The sequence below is a fragment of the Bufo bufo genome, chromosome 1, assembly GCF_905171765.1.
Source record: "Bufo bufo chromosome 1, aBufBuf1.1, whole genome shotgun sequence".
Taxonomy (NCBI): Eukaryota; Metazoa; Chordata; class Amphibia; order Anura; family Bufonidae; genus Bufo; species Bufo bufo.
Genome location: NC_053389.1, coordinates 454,435,046 through 454,462,021, shown reverse-complemented (window position 1 = coordinate 454,462,021; position 26,976 = coordinate 454,435,046). Strand labels below are relative to the sequence as shown.

Here is a 26,976-nt window from a genome sequence, read left to right as displayed (position 1 = left end):
ACCGGCGAAATGCTGGCAGAACAACTCCATGTCCAGCATGGCCCAGTTGACGGAGAACTGAAACTGGGCAAGCGCGGCGGCGGCCTTGGCTGAAAAGGAGCGGTGGTAGTCATAGAAAGCCGTGCCGCCGTACTTGTGCCCAAGTCCAGTAACCCTGTGTAGATACGTGTCCAGCTCCTCCCGGCGGGCCGGAAAGGCGGAGCAGAGCACGTCTCTAAACAGGCCGAAGGCCAAGACAAACTCGACGACAGAGAGCTTGCGGTTGAGACGTCCATCCTTGGCCCGAAGGACCACCGAGACCTCCCCGCAGTCAAAGGTCTTGTTGTCTGCGGCATCGTGGGACGCAATCAGGATGGACGCGAGATTCACGTCCTTGCCCGCCAAGATGTCCCTCCTGATGTGGTCCGGCACCAAGTGCGCAGGAGCCACCACCGGAGCAGCCGGGGACGTACCTGGAGCCGGAAGCTGAGATAGAGGGGGATCGGAGACGGGGACCACCGCCTGGGAAGACGCCGGTGTTCTGGACTCCAAGTCCACCACCCTGGTCCTGATGTCGGCAACGGACGAGATGAGCGAATCCAAGGAGGCCTGCAACAGCACCAGGGACTGCTGGATGGCTGGGGGTGGATCTTCCCTTTCAGGAGCGCTGGGCTCGGTCATCAATAGACGGTATAGCTCGGCCTTCCTGGCTGACGCTGGGTGTCTGATGCCTCTCTTGGCCAACTCCGCAATGAGCCTCGGCACAGTCCATCTTCGGAGGGCAACTGGGCCGCCTTGGCTTGAGACCGAAGTACCCGGGAGGGACAATGTGTCGTCGACGTCAGAGACCTGTGACATGGCTTCAACAATAGCAGAGACCTTGCAACACCTGGAATAGAGACAACAATATGGCCGCTGGAAAGGTCATGGGGACGTGTACCCTGACTACGAAGGTCGTGGACGAACGTATAAGAGGACGTACCTGAGAGCGTGGAATCAACACCCTTGTCTTACCGTCAGAGGATGGACGGGAACGAACCGGCTGGCCCTGAGGACTGGAAAAAGTTAGGAGTGACGTGAGAACAATTGCCGCGCGGGACTGGAAACCATCGCGGGTGCGCGCGGACACAGCGTAGTGTCGTCTAATGTGGAGACAGGGAGACGTGGATAAAACATGGACCAGGAAGAAGGGCACCAGGAGGCGGAGACTAGGGACTGCGGTAAGAAGGGGCCTGGAAGTACCGGGACGCGTGGCGAGGCGTGGTCCGAATGCACCGGCTGCCTACCGGGAAGGTGGCTGCACCTGTGGCCGAAGAGCCCAGGACCGACCCTGACGTTACCAGCCACCGTGGATGGAGAAGACACCTGAGCGCCTCAGGGCACCTGGCAGGGAAGACACCTGAGCTCTTCAGGGTGCTGGGACAGAGAAGACACCTGAACGCCTCAGGCAAGGATGGACAGAGAAAACACCTGAACGCTTCAGGGTACCTGGACAGAGAAGACACCTGAACGCCTCAGGCAAGGATGGACAGAGAAGATACCTGAACGCTTCAGGGTACCTGGACAGAGAAGACACCTGAACACCTCAGGCAAGGATGGACAGAGAAGACACCTGAACGCTTCAGGGAACCTGGACGGAGAAGACACCTGAACGCCTCAGGCAAAGATGGACAGAGAAGACCCCTGAACGCTTCAGGGTACCTGGACAGAGAAGACACCTGAACGCCTCAGGCAAAGATGGACAGAGAGGACCCCTGAACGCTTCAGGGTACCTGGAAAGAGAAGACACCTGAACGCCTCAGGCCAAGATGGACAGAGAAAACACCTGAACGCTTCAGGGTACCTGGGCAGAGAAGACACCAGAACGCCTCAGGCTAAGCAGGACAGAGAAGACACCTGAGCGTCTCAGGTTGAGAGCGAGAAAAACATCCCTGTGTGCCTCCTGGGCGGCCACCCGGGATGTCGGTAAGAGGAACTGCCAGGAGCAGCCCAAGATTACCTACCTGAACCCTCAAGTATGAGATTTCCCGCGAGCGGCCGACAGCGATTTTCTGCAGGACCTAACCTGACGTCAGGAAAGTCGAGACAAGGTACGACGGGGACCACGAACGCTACTGGCACCTGGGAAAGGAACACACATGTGAACATTGGGAGCAACAAGGCCGGAGCCCCCGAGGGCCCCGCTGGAAGGCCGTGGGTAGGCCGGGGCCTGAAAGGGCCCGGAGCGCCACGGATCTGACCCGAATGTGCGTGGCGGAGACCGTGGCGCATGCCAGCCAGGCAGGAGCGGGGCCTGGGGGTGGACGCACCGGGCCAGGCACGGCGACCTGGATGGGCCAATGTGGGACGTGGAGGGGGTGTGGCCCGTAAATTGCCCATCTGGCCATATGTGATGGGCAATAACGCGTGCCAGGGGTCAGACCACCCTGATGGTGGTCATGACCAGAGAGCTATCCCTGCCGGCCCAGCCCGGGCCTGGAGCGGGACCTGACCTGCCTGCGACTGCAGGCTGGCCACCATGAGATCCACGGCTGCTGAAGCAATTGAATTAGGGGAAACTTAAAAACCAGCTAACTAGTGGGGGAGTGATACACCTGCCACAGTGGCAACTTATGCAAATATGATGTGGCCGCGGGACAGCGCGGGTGGCGGCTGCCTGAGCACCCCGGATGAGCAGACAGCAGCGGCAGCCCCACCGGAGTGGGAGCACTCTGTGCACGCTTGTCTCAGCCCTCACACCGGGGGCATGGCAGGGTCGCCAGCCGGGACAGCCCTGTCCGGAGTGTGGGAGGCGGGCAGCGGGTGAGCAGCCCGGCCGCGGTAGGGGACGGAGGCAGGGATTGAGCTCCCCTCTGTGCGCCCCCCCCCCCAGGCGGCCAGCGGCAGCTGAGAGCTGACTCCAGAGCCGGCCGCGCATGCGCCCTACCTCTCGCGAGAGCAGGGGAGGGCTGGCAGCCTTAGTCCTGGGGGGCAAATCCAGTCAAGTGGCCCATTTTTTAGCCCCGCCCATTATTAAAAGCCCCTCCTACATTTAATAGGCCACTCCCAACACACACTGTACAGCTGACATTCTATAGTTCAGGCCTGTCTACACATCATACGAAGAGGGGAGGACCTGTCCCGGCTGCACTGCCTGCTTATATAACAAGCTACAGCCAGGAAGCTCCTCCGTTCTCCTCCCTCCCCTGATCCTGCTTAAGGCTTGTGGTTCCCCCCACCATCTGCCACCCGCCCGTGGCCTGCTGCCCCCTTTCGTCATCCTCACCCAGCTCTGAATCATCCTTCTGCAAATGGCAGGGGGAGGAGCCGGAGCATCTCCTCTCCTACATAGCACCACATACCTCTTACATCTAATGTCACCTTTGTTGTAGACGTTCTTTTTCCTCATCTTCTCCATTCAGACCAGACCGCCATGATGATTTTTCAGCCATCTCCCGTCTCTGCAGAGATTAACAAACAGACATTAGTTTCCTGCCACCCCCAATACTATACTGCAGAAACAGTACCCCTGGGAATACTACTACCACACAGATAGTGCCCCCAATACTGTACCCGCTGTGCCCCCAATACTATACTGCAGAAACAGTCCCCCTGGGAATACTACTACCACACAGATAGTGCCCCCTTAAACAATTATTGGCACACAGTGCTCTAAAAAATAACTGCGCTCAGACACTAATAGTATAAAGATAATGTCCCCCAAAAATAATAGTGCTAAGCTGATACTGTGCTAGGGTGCCCCCAAAGTAACAGTGCCCCCCAAAATCCCACCAATAGAAATAATTCTCTGCCAGAGCTCACTTAGTAGTAATAATGCCCCTATGGTGCCCTAGTAATCATGTTCCTCATAGCCCCCCAGTAGTAGTAAAGCTCCCCATAATACCATAGTACTAATTCTCCCTATAATATGACAGTACATGAAATACCCCCGCTTAGTGCCCGCAGTTGAGCTAATGTCCCCATAATGTATGCCAGTATAAAATACCCCTATATAGTGCCCCAGTAAATGCACTCATACTGCTCCTCTCCCCCTTCCCCATAGTGTCCCCCATAATATGCCAGTAAAAAAATGCCCCTTAGTACCCCCAGCAGATGCCCCTATAGTGCTCCTCTCCCCCACAATGTGCCAGTAAAAAAATTCCCCTTCTTAGTGCCACCATATGCCCCAATAGTGCTCCACTCCCCCATAGTGCCCCCAAATAATGCCCCATAGTGCCGCTCTCCCTTATAGTGCCTGCCATAATGTGCCAGTAAAAAATGCCCCCTTAGTGCTACCAAATGCCATAGTGCCCCCCATAATGTTCCAATACAAAAGGCCCCTTTAGAGCCCCCACTTCCCCATAGTGCCCCCAAATAATGCCCCTATAGTAACCCCAGATGCCCCATAGTGCTGCTCTCCCCTATAGTGCCCCCCCAGAATGTGCCAATAATTAAAAAAAAAAGCCCCTTTAGAGCCCCCAGATACCCCCATAGTGCTCCTCTCCCCCATGGTGCCCCCCCATAATGTGCCAGCAAGAAATGCCCCCATAGTGCCAGCTCCCCCCCCCATAGTACAAGCCCCCCATAGTGGCAGCCCCCCCATAGTGCCACTTCGCCCATAGTGCCAGCCCCCTTATAGTGCCAGCTCCCCCATAGTGCCAGCTCCCCCCATAGTGCCAGCTCCTACCCCATAGTGCCAGGCTGCCAGCCCCCTTTTAGTGCAAGCCCCCTTATAGTGTCAGCCCCCCCATAGTGTCAGCCCCCCCATAGTGCCAGCCCCCCCATAGTGCCAGCCCCCCCATAGTGCCAGCTCCCCCTATAGTGCCCCCCCATAGTGCTAGCTCCCCCAAAGTGCCAGATTCCCCCCCATAGTGCCAAATCCCCCATAGTGCCAGAGCCCCCCCATAGTGCCAGCTCCTCCCCCATAGTGCCAGCCCCCCCATAGTGCCAGCTCCCCCTATAGTGCCAGCCCCCCATAGTTCCAGCTCCCCCATAGTTCCAGCCATCCCTATAGTGCCAGCTCCCCCTATAGTGCCCCCCCCCATAGTGCTAGCTCCCCCAAAGTGCCAGATCCCCCCCCCCATAGTGCCAGCCCCCCTTATAGTGCCAGATCCCCCCCCCCATAGTGCCAGCCCCCGCAAAGAAGAAAAAAAAAACAACACTAATACTTACCTCCATCAGCAGCGATGCAGCCTCTTCTGGCCTGTGTCTCTGCTGTGTGCTGCCCGACTCAGGTGTCGCAATGATAATGACGTCATTGCTCTGCCTGAGCCGGCCTCTGATAGGCTGCAGGCATTAGTGCCTGCGGCCTATCAGAAGAACAGGGGAGGGACACGCCTCTCCCTCCCCTGCCCCACAGCACACAGCACGGCCGCAATGACATCCAGGGCCGCGCCGCCGCCGCCTGTGGTGATGATTGGCGGTGCGGCCCTGAAGAATAAAAAAAAAAAAAAAATTATTTTTTTTTTTTTAAAGACGCGCGGCCCAGTGGCCGTTTATTTCGGGCGGCCTGGGGGGCAATTGCCTCCCTGCCCCCCGGCCCAGCCCGCCCCTGCGCGAGAGGACGGACGCCACCGGACGGCGGAGAGGGGAGCCTGCGGCGGCCGAAGGTGATGAGGGGGAGCGGGCCGGCGGCCGGCCACGGCCCAGAAGGCGGACAGACCGGAGCCCACGGCGGGAGACGTGCGGCGATACTTACCTGGGGCGCGTGCTTACCGGAAGTGACGTGAGTCACAGGAAGTGCGAGTCGGCGGGCGCGGTGATGGTGAGCTGTACGAGGGGGTTTAAGAAGGGGGACCTGGCCCCTCCCACAATTACAGGCTGCATGCAGCCTTAACTATTTATAAAAACTTAAGCAGCAACTTTTCCAATATTTATGTAATTCTCAAAACTTTTGGCCACGACTGTACACAGACTAACTTCCATTTTTTTGTGGACCCATTGGACTGAATGGTTCCGCATATGGTCTGCAAAAAAAACTGGATTGGACAAGGAAAGAAAATACGTTTGTGTGCATGAGCTCTAACTATGAGAAAACAGCTAAGTACTGGATGCATACCTCAGGCAGTGGTAGCCATTAAAGTGCAACTGCCCTTTAGTTTTCTTTTTCTGTAATGTGTAGGAGCAGTGATAATGAACAGTTTTGTATTATACATTAGTTACTGAATTTGTACATTTCTATTAGAAAAATGTCTCTGAAGTGGTCCATTTTGGGCATTGGAAGCGCTCCCCATCTTCTATTTACTGAACTGTGGAGACACGCTCCAGGCTGACTGCTGCTGCCCTCACAGCCTCTCTCCTATCCTATATACAGTATATATATGATCTCTATGCTGCCCGTGTAGGTCCCATTCTATTCATATCCCTGGCACACTATGTAATCAACCAAAAACATTCATTATCACTGCCTCTACAAATATAAATAAATTGCAGTTTCACTTAAAATTGCTGCACGCTTATGTCATCCCTATTAATGACCACACTCATAGAAATGTCATATATGTTGTATGCAAGTCTGTAATCAGGGCCACGTTAGAAGAATTGCCCACCATAAACACTTATCCCCTATCCCAGGGATCAGCAACCTTCGGCACTCCATCTGTTGTGAAACTACAACTCCCAGCATGCTCCTTCCACTTGTGTGGGAGTTTAGAGAAAAGCCAAGCAAGTGTGCATGCTGGGAGATGTAGTTTCACGACAGCAGGAGTGCCGGAGGTTGCTGACCCCTGCCTTATCCAAAGGATAGGGGATATGTGCCTGGGGTCCACTGGGGTCCACGCCCATTGCTAGAACGAGGGCCTTGTGTTCTCTCATTTGAATGGAGTGGCATTCAACTCTATGGATTGGCCAGAGATAGCTAAGCACTTGTGCTTTAAATATTTCCTAGGGAAACCCTTTAAAGATTATGGGGGTCATTTATTAAACTGTTAAAAGGTTAGTATATAAAATGAGAATGCTTGGACTGGGAGAAAACGTCTGTAAGTGGGTAAGTAACTGGCTCAATGATAATAACCACCCTCTGTTTTCTAACGGTACACACTCAGATTGGGTCACTGTCACTAGTGGGGTACCTCAGGGGTCAGTATTTGGTCACATATGGGGTCATTTAGCAAACTGGTGTAAAGTAGAACTGTCCATCGCAAACCAATCAGATTCCACCTTTCATTTTCAAGGAGCTGTAAAAAATGAAAGGAATGGAATCTGATTGGTTGCTATAGGCAACTAAGCCAGTTCTACTTTATGTGAGTTCTGCTGAGTGCACGGCGTCATTGGTTGCTATGACGCTGTGCGCTTCGTGCGGGTGTACAGTAATACACTTGTATAGATCTTACAAATGTATTACTGTACAGCGGCTTCGGCACGAAGCGCACGGCGTCATAGCAACCAATGACGCTGTGAAAACCCATCCTGTCGAGTGCACAAGAGCACAGCGTCATCGGTTGCTATGACGCCGTGCGCTTTGTGTCGCCGCCGCTGTACAGTAATGCACTCGTATAGATCATACGAGTGTATTACTGTACAGCAGCGTCGGCACGAAGCACACGGCGTCATAGCAACCAATGACGCTGTGCGCCTTGCGGACAAGAATAGGCATTTTCTATGATAGCCGTGGCATTGCGGTCCGCAAATTGCGGAACACACACAGGCCGGTGTCTGTGTTTTGCAGATCCACAAAACACCACGTTCATGTGAATGTAGCCTAAGGCCTCATGCACACGGCCGTTGTTTTGGCGACTCGGATGCGGACCCATTCACTTCAATGGGGCCGCAAAAGATGCGGACAGCACTCCGTGTGCTGTCCGCATCCGTTGCCCGCAAAAAATATATAACATTTCCTATTCTTGTCCACGCTTTGCAGACAAGAATAGGCAGTTATATTAAAGGCTGTCCGTGCCGTTCCACAAATTTGCACGCCATCCGTGTTTTGAGGATCCGTGGTTTGCGGACCGCAAAACACACAACGGTCGTGTGCATGAGGCCTAAAACTGAGAGAAATAACTGACCAAATAACTGAAGTGTGAACTCGGCCTAATGGTCATGCACACAACTGTTGGATGTTTAGAGGTATGCAAATTGCGGATCTGCAAAACACTGATATTGGACATGTGCATTCCATATTTTGCAGAACAGAACAGCTGGCCCCTAATAGAACTGTCCTATCCTTGTCCGTAATGTGGACAATAATAGGACATGTTCTATTATTTTGCGGAATGGACATATGGTAACGGGATGCACACCGAGTCATTTCCGTTTTTGTCGGCAAAAAAAATATGTTTGTGTGCATGAGCCCTAACTCAACTCCTTTACGATGTTCACGCAACTGCATAAATTATGTAGTGTTTTTTTTGTCATAAAACATTTTATAGAAGAAGTCTTTAAACTTTTTATAGTTCCTTTATTGGATTTGAACTTGCGATCCTTTGATCGTTTACATAACACATGGCAATACATCACTATTGCACTGTTATCAGTGTAACATTAACAATCTAATTGACTCACATACCATACATGACCTGAGGGCTATGTTAGGCCCCGACTGCCATGTGAACCTATCGGCATCCCAGGATCATAATCAGAGTGACACATGATGATACCCACTGTCCTCTAACATTTATAGATCCTGTTGTTGATATTGACTGCAGTGTCTAAGGGGTTAAACAACTAGGATCTGAGTTACCTTTGATCCTGGCCATTGCAGCATAATATCAGCTGTAGAATGCAGGTGGCTCAGGCAGCGGCATGCCAAGCCATTCATTTACGCCTCTGTATGGGAAGTACATTCTGCCACTAGTGCAGGAAGGGGTTTATACAGTGGGGTCAGTTTTTGTGGTGTAATGATATAAAAAGAACACCATTTTATCAATGCCTTAATGTTTTTACAACCTGCGACATTTTCAGACTGAGGGCTTATTCACACCACCGTTGTTTTTTTCCGCATCTTATCTACATTTTTTGCAGATAGTACGCAGACCCATTCACTTCAGATGTGGACAGCACACGGAGTCCATTCCGCGGCACCCGCAAAAAAAATAAAACATGCCCTATTCATGTCCATATTACGGACAAGGATAGGAGAGGGCAGGACTTTCCGTTCTGCAAAATGCGGAACGCACACGGATGGTATCCATGTATTGTGGACCATGAGTCTAAGGCTACATGCACACGACCGTTCCGTTTTTTGGGGTGCGCCAACCGCGCATGCGCAAAAAACGGAAGCCGCCCGTGTGCCTTCTGCAATTTGCGGAACGGAACGGGCGGCCCATTGTAGAAATGCCTATTCTTGTCCGCAAAACGAACAAGAATAGGACATGCTATATTTTTTTTGCAGGGCCTCGGAACGGAGCAACGGATGCGGACAGCACACGGAGTGCTGTCCGCATCTTTTGCAGCCCCATTGAAGTGAATGGGTCCGCACCCGAGCCGCAAAAACTGAGGCTCAGATGCGGACCCGAAAAACGGTTGTGTGCATGCGGCCTAAGGGCTCATGCACACAAACGTATTTTCTTTCCGTGTCTGTTCCGGTTTTTTTGTGGTCCGCATGCGGAACCATTCATTTCAATGGGTCTGCAAAAAAAAACAGAAGTTACTCCGTGTGCATTCTGTTTCCGTATATGTCCATATTTCCGTTCCGCAAAAAAAAATAGAACATGTCCTATTATTGTCCACATTACGGACAAGGATAGGACTGTTCTATTAGGGGCCAGCTGTTCCGTTCTGCAAAATACAGAATGCACACAGACGTCAACCATATTTTTGCGGACCACAAAATACATACGGTCGTCTGCATGAGCCCTTCTCAATGTATTTACAGCAGTTTCTAATTTATGGTCACTTTCACACGGTCAGTATTTGATCAGCATTTTTCATCAGTATTTGGCCTCATGCACACGGCAATCCACGGCCATGGCCTGCTGCACAGATGTTGCCTCTGCATTGGGGACCGCAATTGCACCCAACGGCCATGTGCATGAGGCCTAAGTAAGTCAAAACCAGGAGAGAAGCACAAATCTTTTCATAAGGCCTCATGCACACGGACGTTGTTTGGGTCTGGATCTGAGCTGCATTTTTTGCGGCTCAGGTGCGGACCCATTCACATAGCACCTGCATGCATCTATAAAGCAGTCTACAGCAAACAGAGAAAACGTGTTTGCTTGTAAAAATGCACTTACCATTCTGTGAAGGGAGGATTGGAGTTGTCCATAATCTTAGTCCATGGCTTAAACCACGCAATATTTTCGGCTGCCCTCCCCCATACTCTTTGGGGGTCTTGCACTGAAGAGTTGAATACCTGGTCATAGCCTTCCAGACACACAGAAGTGTAAGATCTGCTGAGGTGTTTGCAGTGTCCCACAGAGCAGGTTGGTTGTGTCCTGATCCTCCAACAACTTTGAGATGAGTTCCTTTGCCACCAGATTTGTCCCTTAAGTCCTGTCCTTTTTGCAGCATGTAGGCATGGTATACTGGGACCCCCAGCCTTCAGTCCACCCTGTTGGAGAACGTGCTTGGAGACCCATTTTAGACCACAGTACATTTTCTTAAGTTGCAACTGACTTTTCTGGCAGGAGATGTGTGTACTTAGTGAGCGGGCAGGGACTGTGGGAAAACCAGCCCTGGATAGTCACTCCCTGCAGACAGGTTCAGCACTGACGGCGACACCCTGCGAAGAGGCTTCTTGGAATCCTCCACAGGTTTTCCTCGCAAGTAAGATTCCTGGGAGCTAAAAAGTGATTGCACAATGTTATATTTGGCACAGAGTCATGGCAAGTCATGGTTGAACTGGTTGTTCATTTAAATATCCTGCTTGTGTGTATTTGTGTATATATATATATATATATATACAGGTGAAAAAATAGAATATTGTGCAAAGTTCATTTATTTCAGTAATGCAACTTAAAAGGTGAAACTAACACATGAGACTCATTACATGCAAAGCGAGGTATTTCAAGCCTTTATTTTTTACAGTTTATGAAACGCCAAAGTCACAATCTCAGGTACCTTTTGCTCAGGGGGTATGGATTAATTAGCTGACTAGAGTGTGACACTTTGAGCCTAGAATAATGAACCTTTTCACAAAATTCAAATTCTAAGCTGCATTAATGCAATTCCTTTTAATTTGCATTACTGATATAAATGGACTTTTGCACGATATTCGAATTTTCTGAGTTTCACCTTAAAGTAATGGCATATCCAGAGGCCTAACTAGAAAAGGCTGGGCCCCACAGCAAACTTGTGTTTGGCCCCCGCTTCGCTGGACATGAATATTATGGGCACATTTACACTCCACTGTGTGCATCAGACTTTTAGGGGATTTTTATAAATTAATATAAAAGTAGAAAATGTCATAAAATAAAAAAATAAGCAATTCTCATCTGTTACATCCCCTGCTGCTCCAGAGCTGACATTCCGGTGTCCAGGGAAGCCAATCGCTGGCTTCATTGGTGATATTTACATGTATAGCACAATTTTTATTTTATTTTATTAGATTTCCTACTGCTAGGACTTCATGCACTCGGCCATGGCCTTATTGCAGCTCGCTATAAGCAGGCGCCGGCCGTGTGCTCACCACATCATGGATGCAGACCCTTTCACTTGAATACACGGGGGGCTTCTGTCGGGTTTCTCTCCGTGCCTCCGCACTGCAAAAAAATAGAACATGTTTTATCGGGGGGGGGGGGGGGGGGGGGGGGGGGATGGGGGTGCTGAACACGGGAAAGGGGGGGGCTCGGTCCCCAGCTGCTGCAGTTCTGACGGACTCAGTAATTATGGTTTGGGCAGAGTTTGAGGCGTGGACTAGTATTAAAAAAATTGCCGCAATGTACCGTATGCTGCAAATATTGTCCCTCTTTGCAATCTTTAAAAGTTGGGAGGTATGCCTTTAGCTAGGCCCCTGCATCTATGTAGCTGCACATATTACATAGAGGAGGAGGGGGCACGGCACAGACAGGATTGTACAAATGGCTTCCTTGTCCCCAGCGTGCTGTGAGCCCTCTCTCATTCTTCTTTCTGATCCGACAGCTGGGGGAAGCTGGGCTGAGTTTCCAATAAGAATAGGACTGTGGAGGACGTGTATACAGCGTAAGGCTACTTTCACATCTGCGTTTTCCTTTCCGGTTTTGATATCTGGCAGAGGAAAATGCATCCGTTTGAATAATACAACCGGCTGCATCCATTCAGAACGGAACCGGTTGTATGATATCAAAAATGAATATGCCAGATCCGGGATCAAATACTATTGTAAGTCAATGGGAGCCACATTTTCGTGTCCAAAAAAACGGATCCAGCACCATTCACTTACATGGTTTTTGATCCCGGATGTGGCATGTTCAATTTCCTTGCATGGGAATGCAACAAAATGGAACAGCATACATTCTTATGCACTCCATTCTTGTTCTCCTCCGGTTTTGAGATCCTCTAACAGATCTCAATAGCGGAAAAGGCAAATGCAGATGTGAAAATAACATAAGCAATGCTGCACACAGAACCGGCGCCACCAGTAAGGCGACTTAGGCAGTCGCCTAGGGCGCCATTTAGCAGGGGGCGCGGCCTGCGCATCCTCCGCTCTTTTCTGACTGTGTAACAGGCCAGGCTTGGCAGCCAGGCCCCCATGACACATCAGGCCCCACCGTGTTGTCGTTCCTGTCTGTCCCCCATATGATCAGGTCAGATTTTTATCCTTTGTTTGCAAGTTCCTACTAAATGACTGCAAACAGAAATTTTGAAAGCCACAAGGAATTGATAAAGAATGTATATTGGAAAATAGTATAACTTTTCATTTTACAATGGCTGCCAGTTATTTGATAAAACTGGAATACCCCTTTAAGATCATGAACACAACACATCAAGCTACTGTATACGCTGTCCTATAGTGGCATTGATTCCATTCAGCAGAATTATGCTACATGCACACGACCGTATGTGTTTTGCGGTCCGCAAATTGCGGATCCGCAAAAAAAAAATGGATGACGTCCGTATGGCATCCGTTTTTTTTGCGGATCTGTATTTTTTGCGGATCCATTGTAATAATGCCTATCCTTGTCCTCAAACTAGAAAAAAATAGGACATGCACTATTTGTGGCGCAATGGAACGGACATACTGATGCGGACAGCACACTGTGTGCTGTCCGCGTTTTTTGCGGACCCATTGAAATGAATGGGTCCGCATCCTATCCGCAGAAAAAACGGAACGGACACGGAAACACATTCGTGTGCATGAGGCCTTACTCATCTGTTGTGACATTACTGTATTGTGAGAAGTGTATTGAGCCATTTTCGACCACTTTTGGAAAAGTTTGGGCCTCTGTATACTTTTTACTGACTATTGCTAACATGTACCATTTGCAGTAAACAGTCCTTGTTGCACACTGCCTGCGTGCTGTAAGTAGGGCTCCCACCCCGTCTACGTTTATTTGCAGTCATTTTCAGTTGATGGACCATTCAGTTGTGTCCAAAACTGGACAAAACTTGATTTGTTGTTTTTTCCATAAGGTTAGTATATGAAGAGGGGCTCAGAGAATCCTGTTTATATTGAGCAGACTGCTAACAGAAAGTCCCTTTGTGAATTACTGACACACTCTGCATGTTATATAACATGAATATACTGTGCTCCCTCAAGTTACAGTAGTACTTAAAAATGTTGTAACCTTATTTAAAAAAAACGTATTAAAAAAACTAATAGTTTATTCCAAAGCCCACGAAAATGAATGTTAGATAACTAATAGAAATAAATCGTTACATAAAAAAGTCAAAAAGCTGCTGGATGCTGTAAATCGCTTTCTGTGTTGAGAACAAGAGTCTTCAGGGTCCTGTAAGGCACATACAGTATAAAGGATTAATAAAATGAAGTTTTCTCATCTGGTATCCAAAGGAGCAACTCATCCTGGCTCAGATCTATAGCAGAACAATAGATGTATCCCTGTACTATACTGCAGAAAGGTTGCACTAAAGAGCCAATCAGCACTGTAATACAGCATCTGCCTATCGGCTCTACTTGCCAATCACTGCAGACTGGCACTACCAGTGGTATTTTAGTTGAAAGAGGTTTTATGTTGTGATGACCAAGGAAAGGCTGTGGGAAGCTCTAACCTGAGGCCATTGCAATGGGATGGACTACCGAATTTCTAAAACATCAAAAATACACTATTATCCAACTTTTGGTCAATGTGCTGTAACTTGCCTCCTTATTTCAAGCTTAAAGAATCTGTACAGTTCTTACACATATGTTTGAACTCTTGCTTTTCCTGATGGGAATCATTTGAGGATAGTTGGGTTGTATTTAATAAAATAGATTCAAATTAAATTAATGAGATATCTTAAACTGGCTATACCCGTCAGACTAGCTGAACCATTTAAGTTTGAGGATGTCCAACATTGCCCTTATAGCAGATGCTGGGGGATAGAAGGATCAGACTGTCGGATTTATACATAACTAATCCACTTTTCAGGTGAGATAGACCACAGCCAGAGGTGTCTGGCAGCAGCTTAGCCCCCTCTCTGACTTTAGACCACATGCACATATGGTCCAAGTAAATACAGTCAGGTCCATAAATATTGGGACATGGACACAATTCTAACATTTTTGGCTCTATACACCACCTCAATGGATTTGAAATGAAACGAACAAGATGTGCTTTAGCTGCAGACTGTCAGCTTTAAATTTGAGGGTATTTACATCCAAATCAGGTGAAAGGTGTAGGAATTACAACAGTTTGCATATGTGCTTCCCACTTGTTAAGGGACCAAAAGTAATGGGACAATTGGCTTCTCAGCTGTTCCATGGCCAGGTGTGTGTTATTCCCTCATAATTCCAATTACAATGAGCAGATAAAAGGTCCAGAGTTCATTTCAAGTGTGCTATTTGCATTTGGAATCTGTTGCTGTCAACTCTCAAGATGAAATCCAAATAGCTGTCATATTCAGTAAAGCAAGCCATCATTAGGCTGAAAAAACAAAACAAACCCATCAGAGAGATAGCAAAAACATTAGGCGTGGCCAAAACAACTGTTTGGAACATTCTAAAAAAGAAGGAACGCATCGGTGAGCTCAGCAACACCAAAAGACTCGGAAGACCATGAAAAACTGTGGTGGATGACCGAAGAATTCTTTCCCTGGTGAAGAAAACACCCTTCACAACAGATGGCCAGATCAAGAACACTCTCCAGGAGGTAGGTGTATGTGTGTCAAAGTCAACAATCAAGAGAAGACTTCACCAGAGTGAATACAGAGGGTTCACCAAAAGATGTAAACCATTGGTGAGCCTCAAAAACAGGAAGGCCAGATTAGAGTTTGTCAAACGACATCTAAAAAAGACTTCACAGTTCTGGAACAACATCCTATAGACAGATGAGACCAAGATCAACTTGTACAAGAGTGATGGGAAGAGAAGAGTATGGAGAAGGAAAGGAACTGCTCATGATCCTAAGCATACCACCTCATCAGTGAAGCATGGTGGTGGTAGTGTCATGGCGTGGGCATGTATGGCTGCCAATGGAACTGGTTCTCTTGTATTTATTGAGGATGTGACTGCTGACAAAAGCAGCAGGATGAATTCTGAAGTGTTTCGGGCAATATTATCTGCTCATATTCAGCCAAATGCTTCAGAACTCATTGGACGGCGCTTCACAGTGCAGATGGACAATGACCCAAAGCATACTGCAAAAGCAACCAAAGAGTTTTTTAAGGGAAAGAAGTGGAATGTTATGCAATGGCCAAGTCAATTACCTGACCTCAATCCGATTGAGCATGCATTTCACTTGCTGAAGACAAAACTGAAGGGAAAATGCCCCAAGAACAAGCAGGAACTGAAGACAGTTGCACTAGAGGCCTATCAGAGCATTACCAGGGATGAAACCCAGCGTCTGGGGATGTCTATGCGTTCCAGACTTCAGGCTGTAATTGACTGCACAGGATTTGCAAACGAGTATTGAAAAGTGAAAGTTTGATTTATGATTATTATTATTGTGTCCCATTACCTCTGGTTCATTAACAAGTGGGAGGCACATATGCAAACTGTTGTAATTCCTACACCACTCACCTGATTTGGATGTTAATACCCTCAAATTAAAGCTGACAGGCTGCAGTTAAAGCACATCTAGTTCGTTTCATTTCTAATCCATTGTGGTGGTGTATAGAGCCAAAAATGTTAGAATTGTGTCGGTGTCCCAATATTTATGGACCTGACTGTATGTGTATGGGCAGGGGTGGTTGTTGGCTGAACAACAATTTGACAGAGAGCTAACTATGGTGTATGGCCAGTCTCACATTTAGGAGACCCAAAGACAAATACAGAAGTTCACAAAAATAAGTGGATGAGTTTCTCTGGCATTCTCTCTACTAAACTCTTCAACATTGAAATTGCAACACCAAGAAGTACAAGCTATAAGGTTATGCAAATAGAGGAAGTAACAGGTGGCACTAAGATCTGCAGATCAAATTTTCCAGCACCTAGCTCCAATCTGTGGCATGTGGGGAGGGCATAAAAGCCAAATTGAAAGCAATTTTTTTTAACAACATGAAACTTTAAAAATCAGATCAAGTCATGTAGGATGTTTGTGCAATGCATCCTGTTTGTTGATGTGCCAGTTATCAACACTTGACAAAAACTCAGAGGGACAGAATCGTTGCACTGAGAGATCTTGGTTTATCACTCCAGCAGATCACTACACACCTATGCCGAGATGTCAGCACTGTTCAATACTGCATATTCCATTGATTGGGAGAACAACAACAAACTGGAATGACAGCAAGAGGGGCACAGAGATGAACCTCTGCACTGTTGGACAATATGATTAGAAGAATGGTGCACAGGGATCCATGAAATTAGATGTCACATCTCAAGCCTAAGGTGGTAAACAGGGTCTACACAAACCATCAGAAGGTGTTTGTTCGACATTGGGCTATGAGCCAGACGTCCAGCTATAGGTGTTCCATTGACCTCACGTCACTGCTCTCAAAGTCTATCATGGTGCACAGCAAGACAGCAAGGAGGCTGAAATGGAGGTCTATCCTCTTCAGCGATGAGTCCTTCAGCTCTGGATGCAATAATAACTAAAGATTGGATGCAATAATAACTAAAGATTAGTCTGGAGACCATGCGATCTTCACAAGGGAATGTCACGCCTGTCCTGCTTCCAGGATTGTGGTGTGGGGTTGCATAATGTATGGTAGTTGGACCTCTCTAGTCTTCCTTTCAGGTACACTAACAGCTTTGCACTAAATTGATTTAGTGGAGGAAGCTGCTAGCAGTGAATCTTGATGATTTGTGTGCCCAAGTGCATTCAGTGAAACAGAACACTCCTCAGACGACCATTAATAACCTCACCGATAGCATGCCAAGGCGTGTAAGTATGTGTATTTCTGTGTGTGGCACTTATTCTCAATATTGAATAAATCAAGAGATTTGAATATTTTGTTTCTGCTTTATCGTTTCCATATCATTTCCATAATTCCACGTCTTTTTATTCTCAGTGTTGCAATTTCAATTAAGTCTTCATGAAACTTTTTTTTTCAAATGAATGCCCTACATTATGCATAGTCAGTAGAAGGGACCCCCTATTGGGAAGTTCTAGATAACAACACATTCTTCTGCATGCAGTGGACCTCTACTCTTTATTATAGATAGAAATATCCCTTCAGCACTTCTAGCCAAAGCACTGACCTGGGGCTTGATTTTAATTAACTACTTATGTTAAGGAGAGCATCAAAGAGGTTTCCAACCAAGTATATTTAGCACCTAGCCACAGTACTTCTACTGATTACTAGACTGGGGGTCTCGCGTCCCCCATTACATCTCACCCTCACAACTCAAGATAATAGTACATAATAGTAAGTAATAATACTAAGTAATATAAGTGAACAGGCTTTTAAATCCATCCAAAATCTTTCAATGATTTTTACTTGATTCTATTTTTTTATCCAGGGGCAGACATGCCACATGTGCAACCTGTGCAGCTGCACTGAGGCCCAGTAGGTAGGTGGTCCCACTGTCACCTTAAAAACACTTTCTAGTGTCTATCAAACTGCATGCAAGAGACTGAGCTAATTTTATGGTTCACAGTTACTGGTTGATTGCTAGAGAGATAAATGGGGTACTTCATAATGAGCTATAGGAGAGCACAGGGGCCCTATGCTCCCTGTATCCACCCCTGGAAACCCCAGTAGGTTTTCTGTGTCAGTAAGATGTTACAAAAGTAAAACTATATCCCAATGTATGATGGTTTTCTTGGAGTACTATTGACCTGCTACTCCTATCATGCAGGTACTACTACATATAGATGATAAAACACAATTAGACTACATATGGATTTTGGGAGCTGCAGGGAGCACAGCAGAGAAGCCTAATATTGCAGAAGGAATATACTGTAGATCAGGAGTCACCCCTCGAGATGTGAAAATATATAACAGAATGCACATTATAACATTTGCAGGAAAAAAAAACAACTCCACAGATCCCCGCCAAGCAATGATTATATGTAAGAAAACACTGAAGTGAAACAAACCTACCAGAATGCAGTTGGCCAGTGAATAGTTGCTTTTCTATAGACGTTCCACCTCCTTATTCAGTTGTCAGGGGGAGTGGTTGTCACGAGGAGAGGCTGATAGAAAGTTTAACATCTGCAAAGCACAAGGAGCATTGCATTGTGTGCTGTCTTGCTATCTAGCTGCAGGACCTTCAGAACAGGAAAGTGTTAATCTAGTCGTGGCTTAGATTCTCCAGGGTCCCTGGGGCTATACTGAGAAACCTGCCAAAATATTCTTCCAAACTGTTCAAGAAGCTCTTCTTGCAGTCAACTGGTTCTTGTTGTACCAGTAACAGAGTGAAGTGCAATACTAGTTTATATTAACACGGTCAAAGGCTCAGCCTTATACGTAATGATGGTAAATGAATTTAACCCTGTTGCTGCCAGTCAGTTTTTACATTCATTTCGCATTGAGTAGCTTTTGTACAATGCATAAACTAAGTTTTGACCGTTGCAAAGGGATTTAAAAATGCATTATTAATCAACCTTTACATACCCCAACAGCTGGCAATTATCGAGAACAAACTGTTTGCTACTGACATCTGCATTCTAGTTACAGAACTTGAAAGCTGCATTTACATGCAGCAGCCACGTTTTCTAGAGTGATTGTGTTTGCCCATATAGATTTATTGCTTCTATCAGGGTCAGACTGGCCCACCAGAGGATCCTCTGGTGGGCCCAAACTCTGACAATATTGGACACCTAGTAAAACAGGGCCCTTAAGGTCCTATATACACACAGGGAGGGCCCTCAAAATCAATTCCTCCTGTGGGCCCAAGGGACTTCAGTCTGACATTGGCTTCTAGGCATCAGACCCCTGTTTAGACAGGACGATCTGCTGCCCAGAAACAAAGATTTAGGTGACCACATCAGCGATGCTTTCACCCAATGGTTTGCTCATTCATCAGGCGATCGTTCACACCTTTACACAGGGCAATTATTGGGAATGAGTATTCCTAGGAACCCTTCTTCCTAATCATTGCCCTGATCATTTACATATGATGATAATTTACACAGATTTTTAAAACTTTTGAATGTGTAGCTTGTTTTTACAGAAGTCTATAGTGTATCACCCATAAAAAGATGCTTGATTATGATGTACAGTCTGACTGGATTTTAACCCTTTCAGGACCGGGCCATTTTTCACCTTTCTGCCCAGGCCATTTTTAGCAAATCTGACATGTCTCACTTTATGTGGTAATAACTTTAAAACGTTTTTACTTATCCAAGCCATTCTGAGATTGTTTTCTCGTCACATATTGTACTTCGTGACAGTGGTAAAATTAAGTAATTTTTTTTTTATTTATTTATAAAAAAAATACCAAATTTACCAAAAATTTTTAAAAATTAGCAAATTTGCAAATTTCTATTTCTCTACTTATAATAGATAGTAATACCTCCAAAAATAGTTATAACTTTACATTCCCCATATGTCTACTTCATGTTTGGATCATTTTGAAAATGACATTTTATTTTTTGGGACGTTAGAAGGCTTAGAAGTTTAGAAGCAAATCTTAATATTTTTAAGAACATTTCCAAACCCCAATTTTTTCAGGACCAGTTCAGTATTAGGACCTTAGCGTGTTTTTGCAGCCTCACCGGCAGTACATTTAAAACTAATCTTTATTATTTTTGCTACTGAAAAGAACATATAGGTCTAGGGATCAAACAATTAAAACTATCAGGAAGCGGTCATGAACGGGATATCAGTCTTAGTGGCTAAGATGTAATTCACTTCTTACACTAATGTGACCCTAAAAGGGTTTGGATCGCACACTATATGCCAACATGTATCAATTCAGGATCCCTACACTACCTTCCTGCCTAAAAACTGAAGTCTGCTTCCCTACATGTTTCGCCGAGCGATTCGGCGTCTTCAGGGGAAAACTCACAGGTTCGAATGTTGGGGGCGGGGTCTGGGCATTTAAACCCTCGGTTTCGCTTACTATCGTTATCAGCCAATCACTGTGGCTGTCTCTCATGGGGAGCGTGTCAACGTCATCTGTGCCTTATTGAATCGGGGCCGGGATTCGCTGTGATCGTATCAGATGTCTATGACATCACACAAGGTGCGCGACGCATGCGCCTTTCGGGCGCTGATGTCCGTAGCTAGTCGCGTCCTTTCGCGCATGCGCAGTACTTCTTATTATCCCGATCCTGTTTCCAAGTCCTCGCGCATGCTCCAGGTAATAGCTCCTCGCATCCTGTCAATGCACTATACTTCGTCCGGACTTGCATTCTTGTGTAGATCCATGCACGCCTCTGTTCTATGTGTTAGGTTCATTCAGGGGCATATTACACACTGGATGGGAGTGGATAGATTATTTATAACCCTAGACTTATTGTCTATTGTGTGGATATTACATTGTATTGATTAGGGTATAAGTTATATATATTGCAAATTAGATTGCTTGATCAATATCTATATGTGATTTTGAGCCTAATAACAAGAAGTTAGTAGTGATGCACCATATCTGGCACCAGAGTCCATATTGGCCTGGGGCATATTCCACTCCCAGTGGGTATGTAGATTGGGGGTGATTGTCCATGACCCCCCAACTCATCTATTGCTGCATTCCCTACTGTGTTCTGAATGTTGCTCATAAATGTTCACATGCCTATATACGCCAATTTTGCATAGTTGTCCTATATCTAACCTTTATGGTGAATATGTGTTCATTTGTTTATTACATCTATGCCAATTGGATCCTAATGATCATCTAATTAGGATCCAATTGGCATAGATGTAATAAACAAATGAACACATATTCACCATAAAGGTTAGATATAGGACAACTATGCAAAATTGGCGTATATAGGCATGTGAACATTTATGAGCAACATTCAGAACACAGTAGGGAATGCAGCAATAGATGAGTTGGGGGGTCATGGACAATCACCCCCAATCTACATACCCACTGGGAGTGGAATATGCCCCAGGCCAATATGGACACTGGTGCCAGATATGGTGCATCACTACTAACTTCTTGTTATTAGACTCAAAATCACATATAGATATTGATCAAGCAATCTAATTTGCAATATATATAACTTATACCCTAATCAATACAATGTAATATACACACAATAGACAATAAGTCTAGGGTTATAAATAATCTATCCACTCCCATCCAGTGTGTAATATGCCCCTGAATGAACCTAACACATAGAACAGAGGCGTGCATGGATCTACACAAGAATGCAAGTCCGGACGAAGTATAGTGCATTGACAGGATGCGAGGAGCTATTACCTGGAGCATGCGCGAGGACTTGGAAACAGGATCGGGATAATAAGAAGTACTGCGCATGCGCGAAAGGACGCGACTAGCTACGGACATCAGCGCCCGAAAGGCGCATGCGTCGCGCACCTTGTGTGATGTCATAGACATCTGATACGATCACAGCGAATCCCGGCCCCGATTCAATAAGGCACAGATGACATTGACACGCTCCCCATGAGAGACAGCCACAGTGATTGGCTGATAACGATAGTAAGCAAAACCGAGGGTTTAAATGCCCAGACCCCGCCCCCAACATTCGAACCTGTGAGTTTTCCCCTGAAGACGCCGAATCGCTCGGCGAAACATGTAGGGAAGCAGGCTTCAGTTTTTAGGCAGGAAGGTAGTGTAGGGATCCTGAATTGATACATGTTGGCATATAGTGTGCGATCCAAACCCTTTTAGGGTCACATTAGTGTAAGAAGTGAATTACATCTTAGCCACTAAGACTGATATCCCGTTCATGACCGCTTCCTGATAGTTTTAATTGTTTGATCCCTAGACCTATATGTTCTTTTCAGTAGCAAAAATAATAAAGATTAGTTTTAAATGTACTGCCGGTGAGGCTGCAAAAACACGCTAAGGTCCTAGAGACCACCTGATTTTTCTTTTCTTGTTTGATTTATTAGCGTGGCAACCTCCTGTGGGATCCATATGTTTGTTAATAATAGCAGTTCAGTAATAGTCACTTACATATTAGAAACCAGCCATAAATCACCCCATTTTAGAAACGACATCCCTCAAGCTATTCAAAACGGATTTTACTAACTTTGTTAACCCTTTAGGTGGCCCACAAGAATTAAATGAAAATGGGAATGAAATTTCAAAGTTTCACTTTTTTTTGCAGATTTAAATTTATTTTTAATTTTTTCTGCAACACATCAAGGGTTAACAGCCAAAAAGACTTCAAAATCTACAGGTTCTTCTCAGAAAATTAGCATATTGTGATAAAGTTCATTATTTTCTGTAATGTACTAATAAACATTAGACTTTCATATATTTTAGATTCATTACACACAACTGAAGTAGTTCAAGCCTTTTCTTGTTTTAATATTGATGATTTTGGCATACAGCTCATGAAAACCCAAAATGCCTATCTCAAAAAATTAGCATATCATGAAAAGGTTCTCTAAACAAGCTATTAACCTAATCATCTGAATCAACTAATTAACTCTAAACACCTGCAAAAGATTCCTGAGGCTTTTAAAAACTCCCAGCCTGGTTCATTACTCAAAACCGCAATCATGGGTAAGACTGCCGACCTGACTGCTGTCCAGAAGGCCATCATTGACACCCTCAAGCAAGAGGGTAAGACACAGAAAGAAATTTCTGAACGAATAGGCTGTTCCCAGAGTGCTGTATCAAGGCACCTCAGTGGGAAGTCTGTGGGAAGGAAAAAGTGTGTCAGAAAACGCTGCACAACGAGAAGAGGTGACCGGACCCTGAGGAAGATTGTGGAGAAGGACCGATTCCAGACCTTGGGGGACCTGCGGAAGCAGTGGACTGAGTCTGGAGTAGAAAAATCCAGAGCCACCGTGTACAGGCGTGTGCAGGAAATGGGCTACAGGTGCCGCATTCCCCAGGTCAAGCCACTTTTGAACCAGAAACAGCGGCAGAAGCGCCTGACCTGGGCTACAGAGAAGCAGCACTGGACTGTTGCTCAGTGGTCCAAAGTACTTTTTTCGGATGAAAGCAAATTTTGCATGTCATTCGGAAATCAAGGTGCCAGAGTCTGGAGGAAGACTGGGGAGAGGGAAATGCCAAAATGCCTGAAGTCCAGTGTCAAGTACCCACAGTCAGTGATGGTCTGGGGTGCCATGTCAGCTGCTGGTGTTGGTCCACTGTGTTTTATCAAGGGCAGGGTCAATGCAGCTAGCTATCAGGAGATTTTGGAGCACTTCATGCTTCCATCTGCTGAAAAGCTTTATGGAGATGAAGATTTCATTTTTCAGCACGACCTGGCACCTGCTCACAGTGCCAAAACCACTGGTAAATGGTTTACTGACCATGGTATTACTGTGCTCAATTGGCCTGCCAACTCTCCTGACCTGAACCCCATAGAGAATCTGTGGGATATTGGGAAGAGAAAGTTGAGAGACGCAAGACCTAACACTCTGGATGAGCTTAAGGTCGCTATCGAAGCATCCTGGGCCTCCATAACACCTCAGCAGTGCCACAGGCTGATTGCCTCCATGCCACGCCGCATTGAAGCAGTCATTTCTGCAAAAGGATTCCCGACCAAGTATTGAGTGCATAACTGTACTTTATTATTTGAAGGTTGACTTTTTTTGTATCAAAAACACTTTTCTTTTATTGGTCGGATGAAATATACTAATTTTTAGAGATAGGAATTTTGGGTTTTCATGAGCTGTATGCCAAAATCATAAATATTAAAACAAGAAAAGGCTTGAACTACATCAGTTGTGTGTAATGAATCTAAAATATATGAAAGTCTAATGTTTATCAGTACATTACAGAAAATAATGAACTTTATCACAATATGCAAATTTTCTGAGAAGAACCTGTATAACCCTGAATCTGGAGTTTACAGAAACACCCCATTTGTGCTCAAAAACTGATGTATAGGCGCACATCATGCTTCAGAGTGGAAAGAGCACCATATGGGTTTTGGAGAGCGGATTAAGCTGGAATGGTAAATGTCACATATGAAGACACCCTGAGGTGGCCCTACAGTGGAAACCCCCAAAAAGTGACCACATTCCAGAAACTACACCCATCAAAGAATATTTCAAAGTGTGTAGTGAGCACTTTGACCCATCGGGCGTTTTACAGAATTAGGAAACGCTTGGCTGTGAAAATTAAATTTAAAAAAATTTCCACAAAAAGTTGCTTTACACCCAAATGTTTCACTTTCACAAGGGGTAGCAGGACAAAATGCACCCCAAATTTTGTTCCCCATTTCCCCCCGAATATGTCAACACCCCATATGTGCTCAAAAAATTATGTATGGGCGCATGGCAGGGTTATAGAGTCAAACAGCTAAATATGGATTTTGCTGTCCTGAATTGGCAGACATGGATTTTAGGTGCCATGTCGCATTATATAAATTTCTGAGGTCCCCAGAAATGAAAAACCCCAAGAAGTGACACCATTTTGGAAAGAGCACCCCCGTACAAACATTTTAAGTGGTGTAAAGGATACTTTACAGCAAACAGGTGTTTTAGAGAAGGCAGAAATACTAGAGAAAGGATTTCAAAGCACACATTTGTAAAAATGAAAAATTACTAGCAGACCCCAATTTTTCACTTTCACAAGGGGTTAAAGGAGAAAATGCACCCCAGTATATGTTCCCCATTTTCTCCCCTTTTTTAAACACCCCATATGTGCTTGTAGCCTGCTGTATTGGCGCACAGCAGGTCTCTAGAGGCAAAGTGCAAAAACAGTTTTTTTTTACATGGATTTTAGCTGCCATGTCGCATTAAATAAATTTCCCCAAAAATGAAAAACCCCAAGAAGTGACCCCATTTCGAAAAGAGCACCCGAACATTTTAAGGGATGAAAAGAGCACGGTTGTCTCACAGACAAAAATATGTAGTGGTTGTTGGACAGTGGATATGCAAGTTAGGTGGACTAAATCAGAGATATAAAGTGGTAAAACTACAGGGTACATCATGGATGAAATTAAAGAGGACCTTTCACTTGTATACAAACTAAAAACCATCTATAAAGCCCTACAGTGCCACATGAAAAACAAAAGTGTGGTACAAAAAGCTGGCCGTACACATTGTACAGATGGCAATGTGCAATGCGTACGTGCTATTTCATTCTGCAGGCCACAGAGGAACTTTCCTTCTATTCCAAGAGGTGGTAATCAAGGTCCTAATTTTTCAAACCCAGGCCAGGGAGGGTTCCAGTACTTCAGAAAATTACGGTGCCCATGTTGTACCAGGGCAACATTTTCCAGGTCAAGTCCCCCAGATAGCAAGGAAGGGACGGACCCAAAAAAGATGCAGGATGTGTTTCAAAAGGGGGATAAGGAAAGACACCATTTACCACTGTGAAACCTGCCCTGAAAAACCTGGCCTGTGTATGCAGAAGTGTTTCAGAATATACTACACATCTATGGAGTATTCATTTAAAGAGGACCGGTGTCTGCGCTCACTGGACTGATTTTTTGTATGAGGCGTGTCCCTTGCTGCAGCGCTGGCCAATCGCAGCGCACAGCTCATAGCCTGGCTATGAGCTGTGCGCTGCGATTGGCCAGCGCTGCAGCAAGGGACACGCCTCATACAAAAAATCAGTCCAGTGAGCGCAGACACCGGAGCATATACCGGGCGAACGGAGCGGCGCCCAGACATACTAGTAAGTGCAGGGGGACCCCTGGGCGCCGCTCTGCCCACTGATATAGATGGTTTTTAGTTTGTATACAAGTGAAAGGTCCTCTTTAAATGAATACTCCATAGATGTGTAGTATATTCTGAAACACTTCTGCATACACAGGCCAGGTTTTTCAGAGCAGGTTTCCCAGTGGTAAATGGTGTCTTTCCTTATCCCCCTTTTGAAACACATCCTGCATCTTTTTTGGGTCCGTCCCTTCCTTGCTATCTGGGAGACTTGACCTGGAAAATGTTGCCCTGGTACAACATGGGCACCGTAACTTTCTGAAGTACTGGAACCCTCCCTGGCCTGGGTTTGAAAAATTAGGACCTTGATTACCACCTCTTGGAATAGAAGGAAAGTTCCTCTGTGGCCTGCAGAATGAAATAGCACGTACGCATTGCACATTGCCATCTGTACAATGTGTACGGCCAGCTTTTTGTACCACACTTTTGTTTTTCATGTGGCACTGTAGGGCTTTATAAGTTGATCTGCAAGATCCACCACTCCCATGTGCCTGTTGTAGTCCAGGATGCAAACTGGTTTGGGGGTAGTGGTTGTGGTACAGGGGCAGGGGAGCTGGCATTAGTGTGAATAGTGGTCAGTACAAGGACGTCCCTCTTGTCCTTGTACTTAACCACCAGCATGTTATCATGGTTGCCCTACCATGGATCTAGGGAGGCCTCTCTGATTTCTGCGCACTGTGCTGCAAGCCACAGTACCTCTGGCAGTTAGGGACCTGAATAGGGGTATGCTGGCATAATAGTTATCCACATAGAGGTGGTAACACTTATCCAGCAGTGGGTGCAGTAACTCCCACACAATCTTCCCACTACCGGAACTCCTAGGATGGGGGGGCATTCTGGGGGTTCTATCCGGGAATTGTA

The 26,976-nt window shown here is 46.1% G+C and overlaps 1 protein-coding gene across 1 annotated transcript in view; it reads right to left on the bottom strand.

The window, feature by feature from the left end:
• The window catches only part of ACSS3 (acyl-CoA synthetase short chain family member 3), a 119,257-nt gene extending 100,592 nt beyond the window's left edge, over positions 1 to 18,665 (bottom strand). The window contains exons 1-2 of the mRNA XM_040408490.1: positions 18,457 to 18,665; positions 10,128 to 10,675 (exon numbers count right to left, since the gene is read on the bottom strand). Coding sequence (XP_040264424.1) covers positions 10,128 to 10,489 — 362 coding nt within the window. The 5' untranslated portion in view covers positions 10,490 to 10,675; positions 18,457 to 18,665. The remainder of the gene's footprint in view (positions 1 to 10,127; positions 10,676 to 18,456) is intronic.
• Positions 18,666 to 26,976: the final 8,311 nt, after the last annotated feature.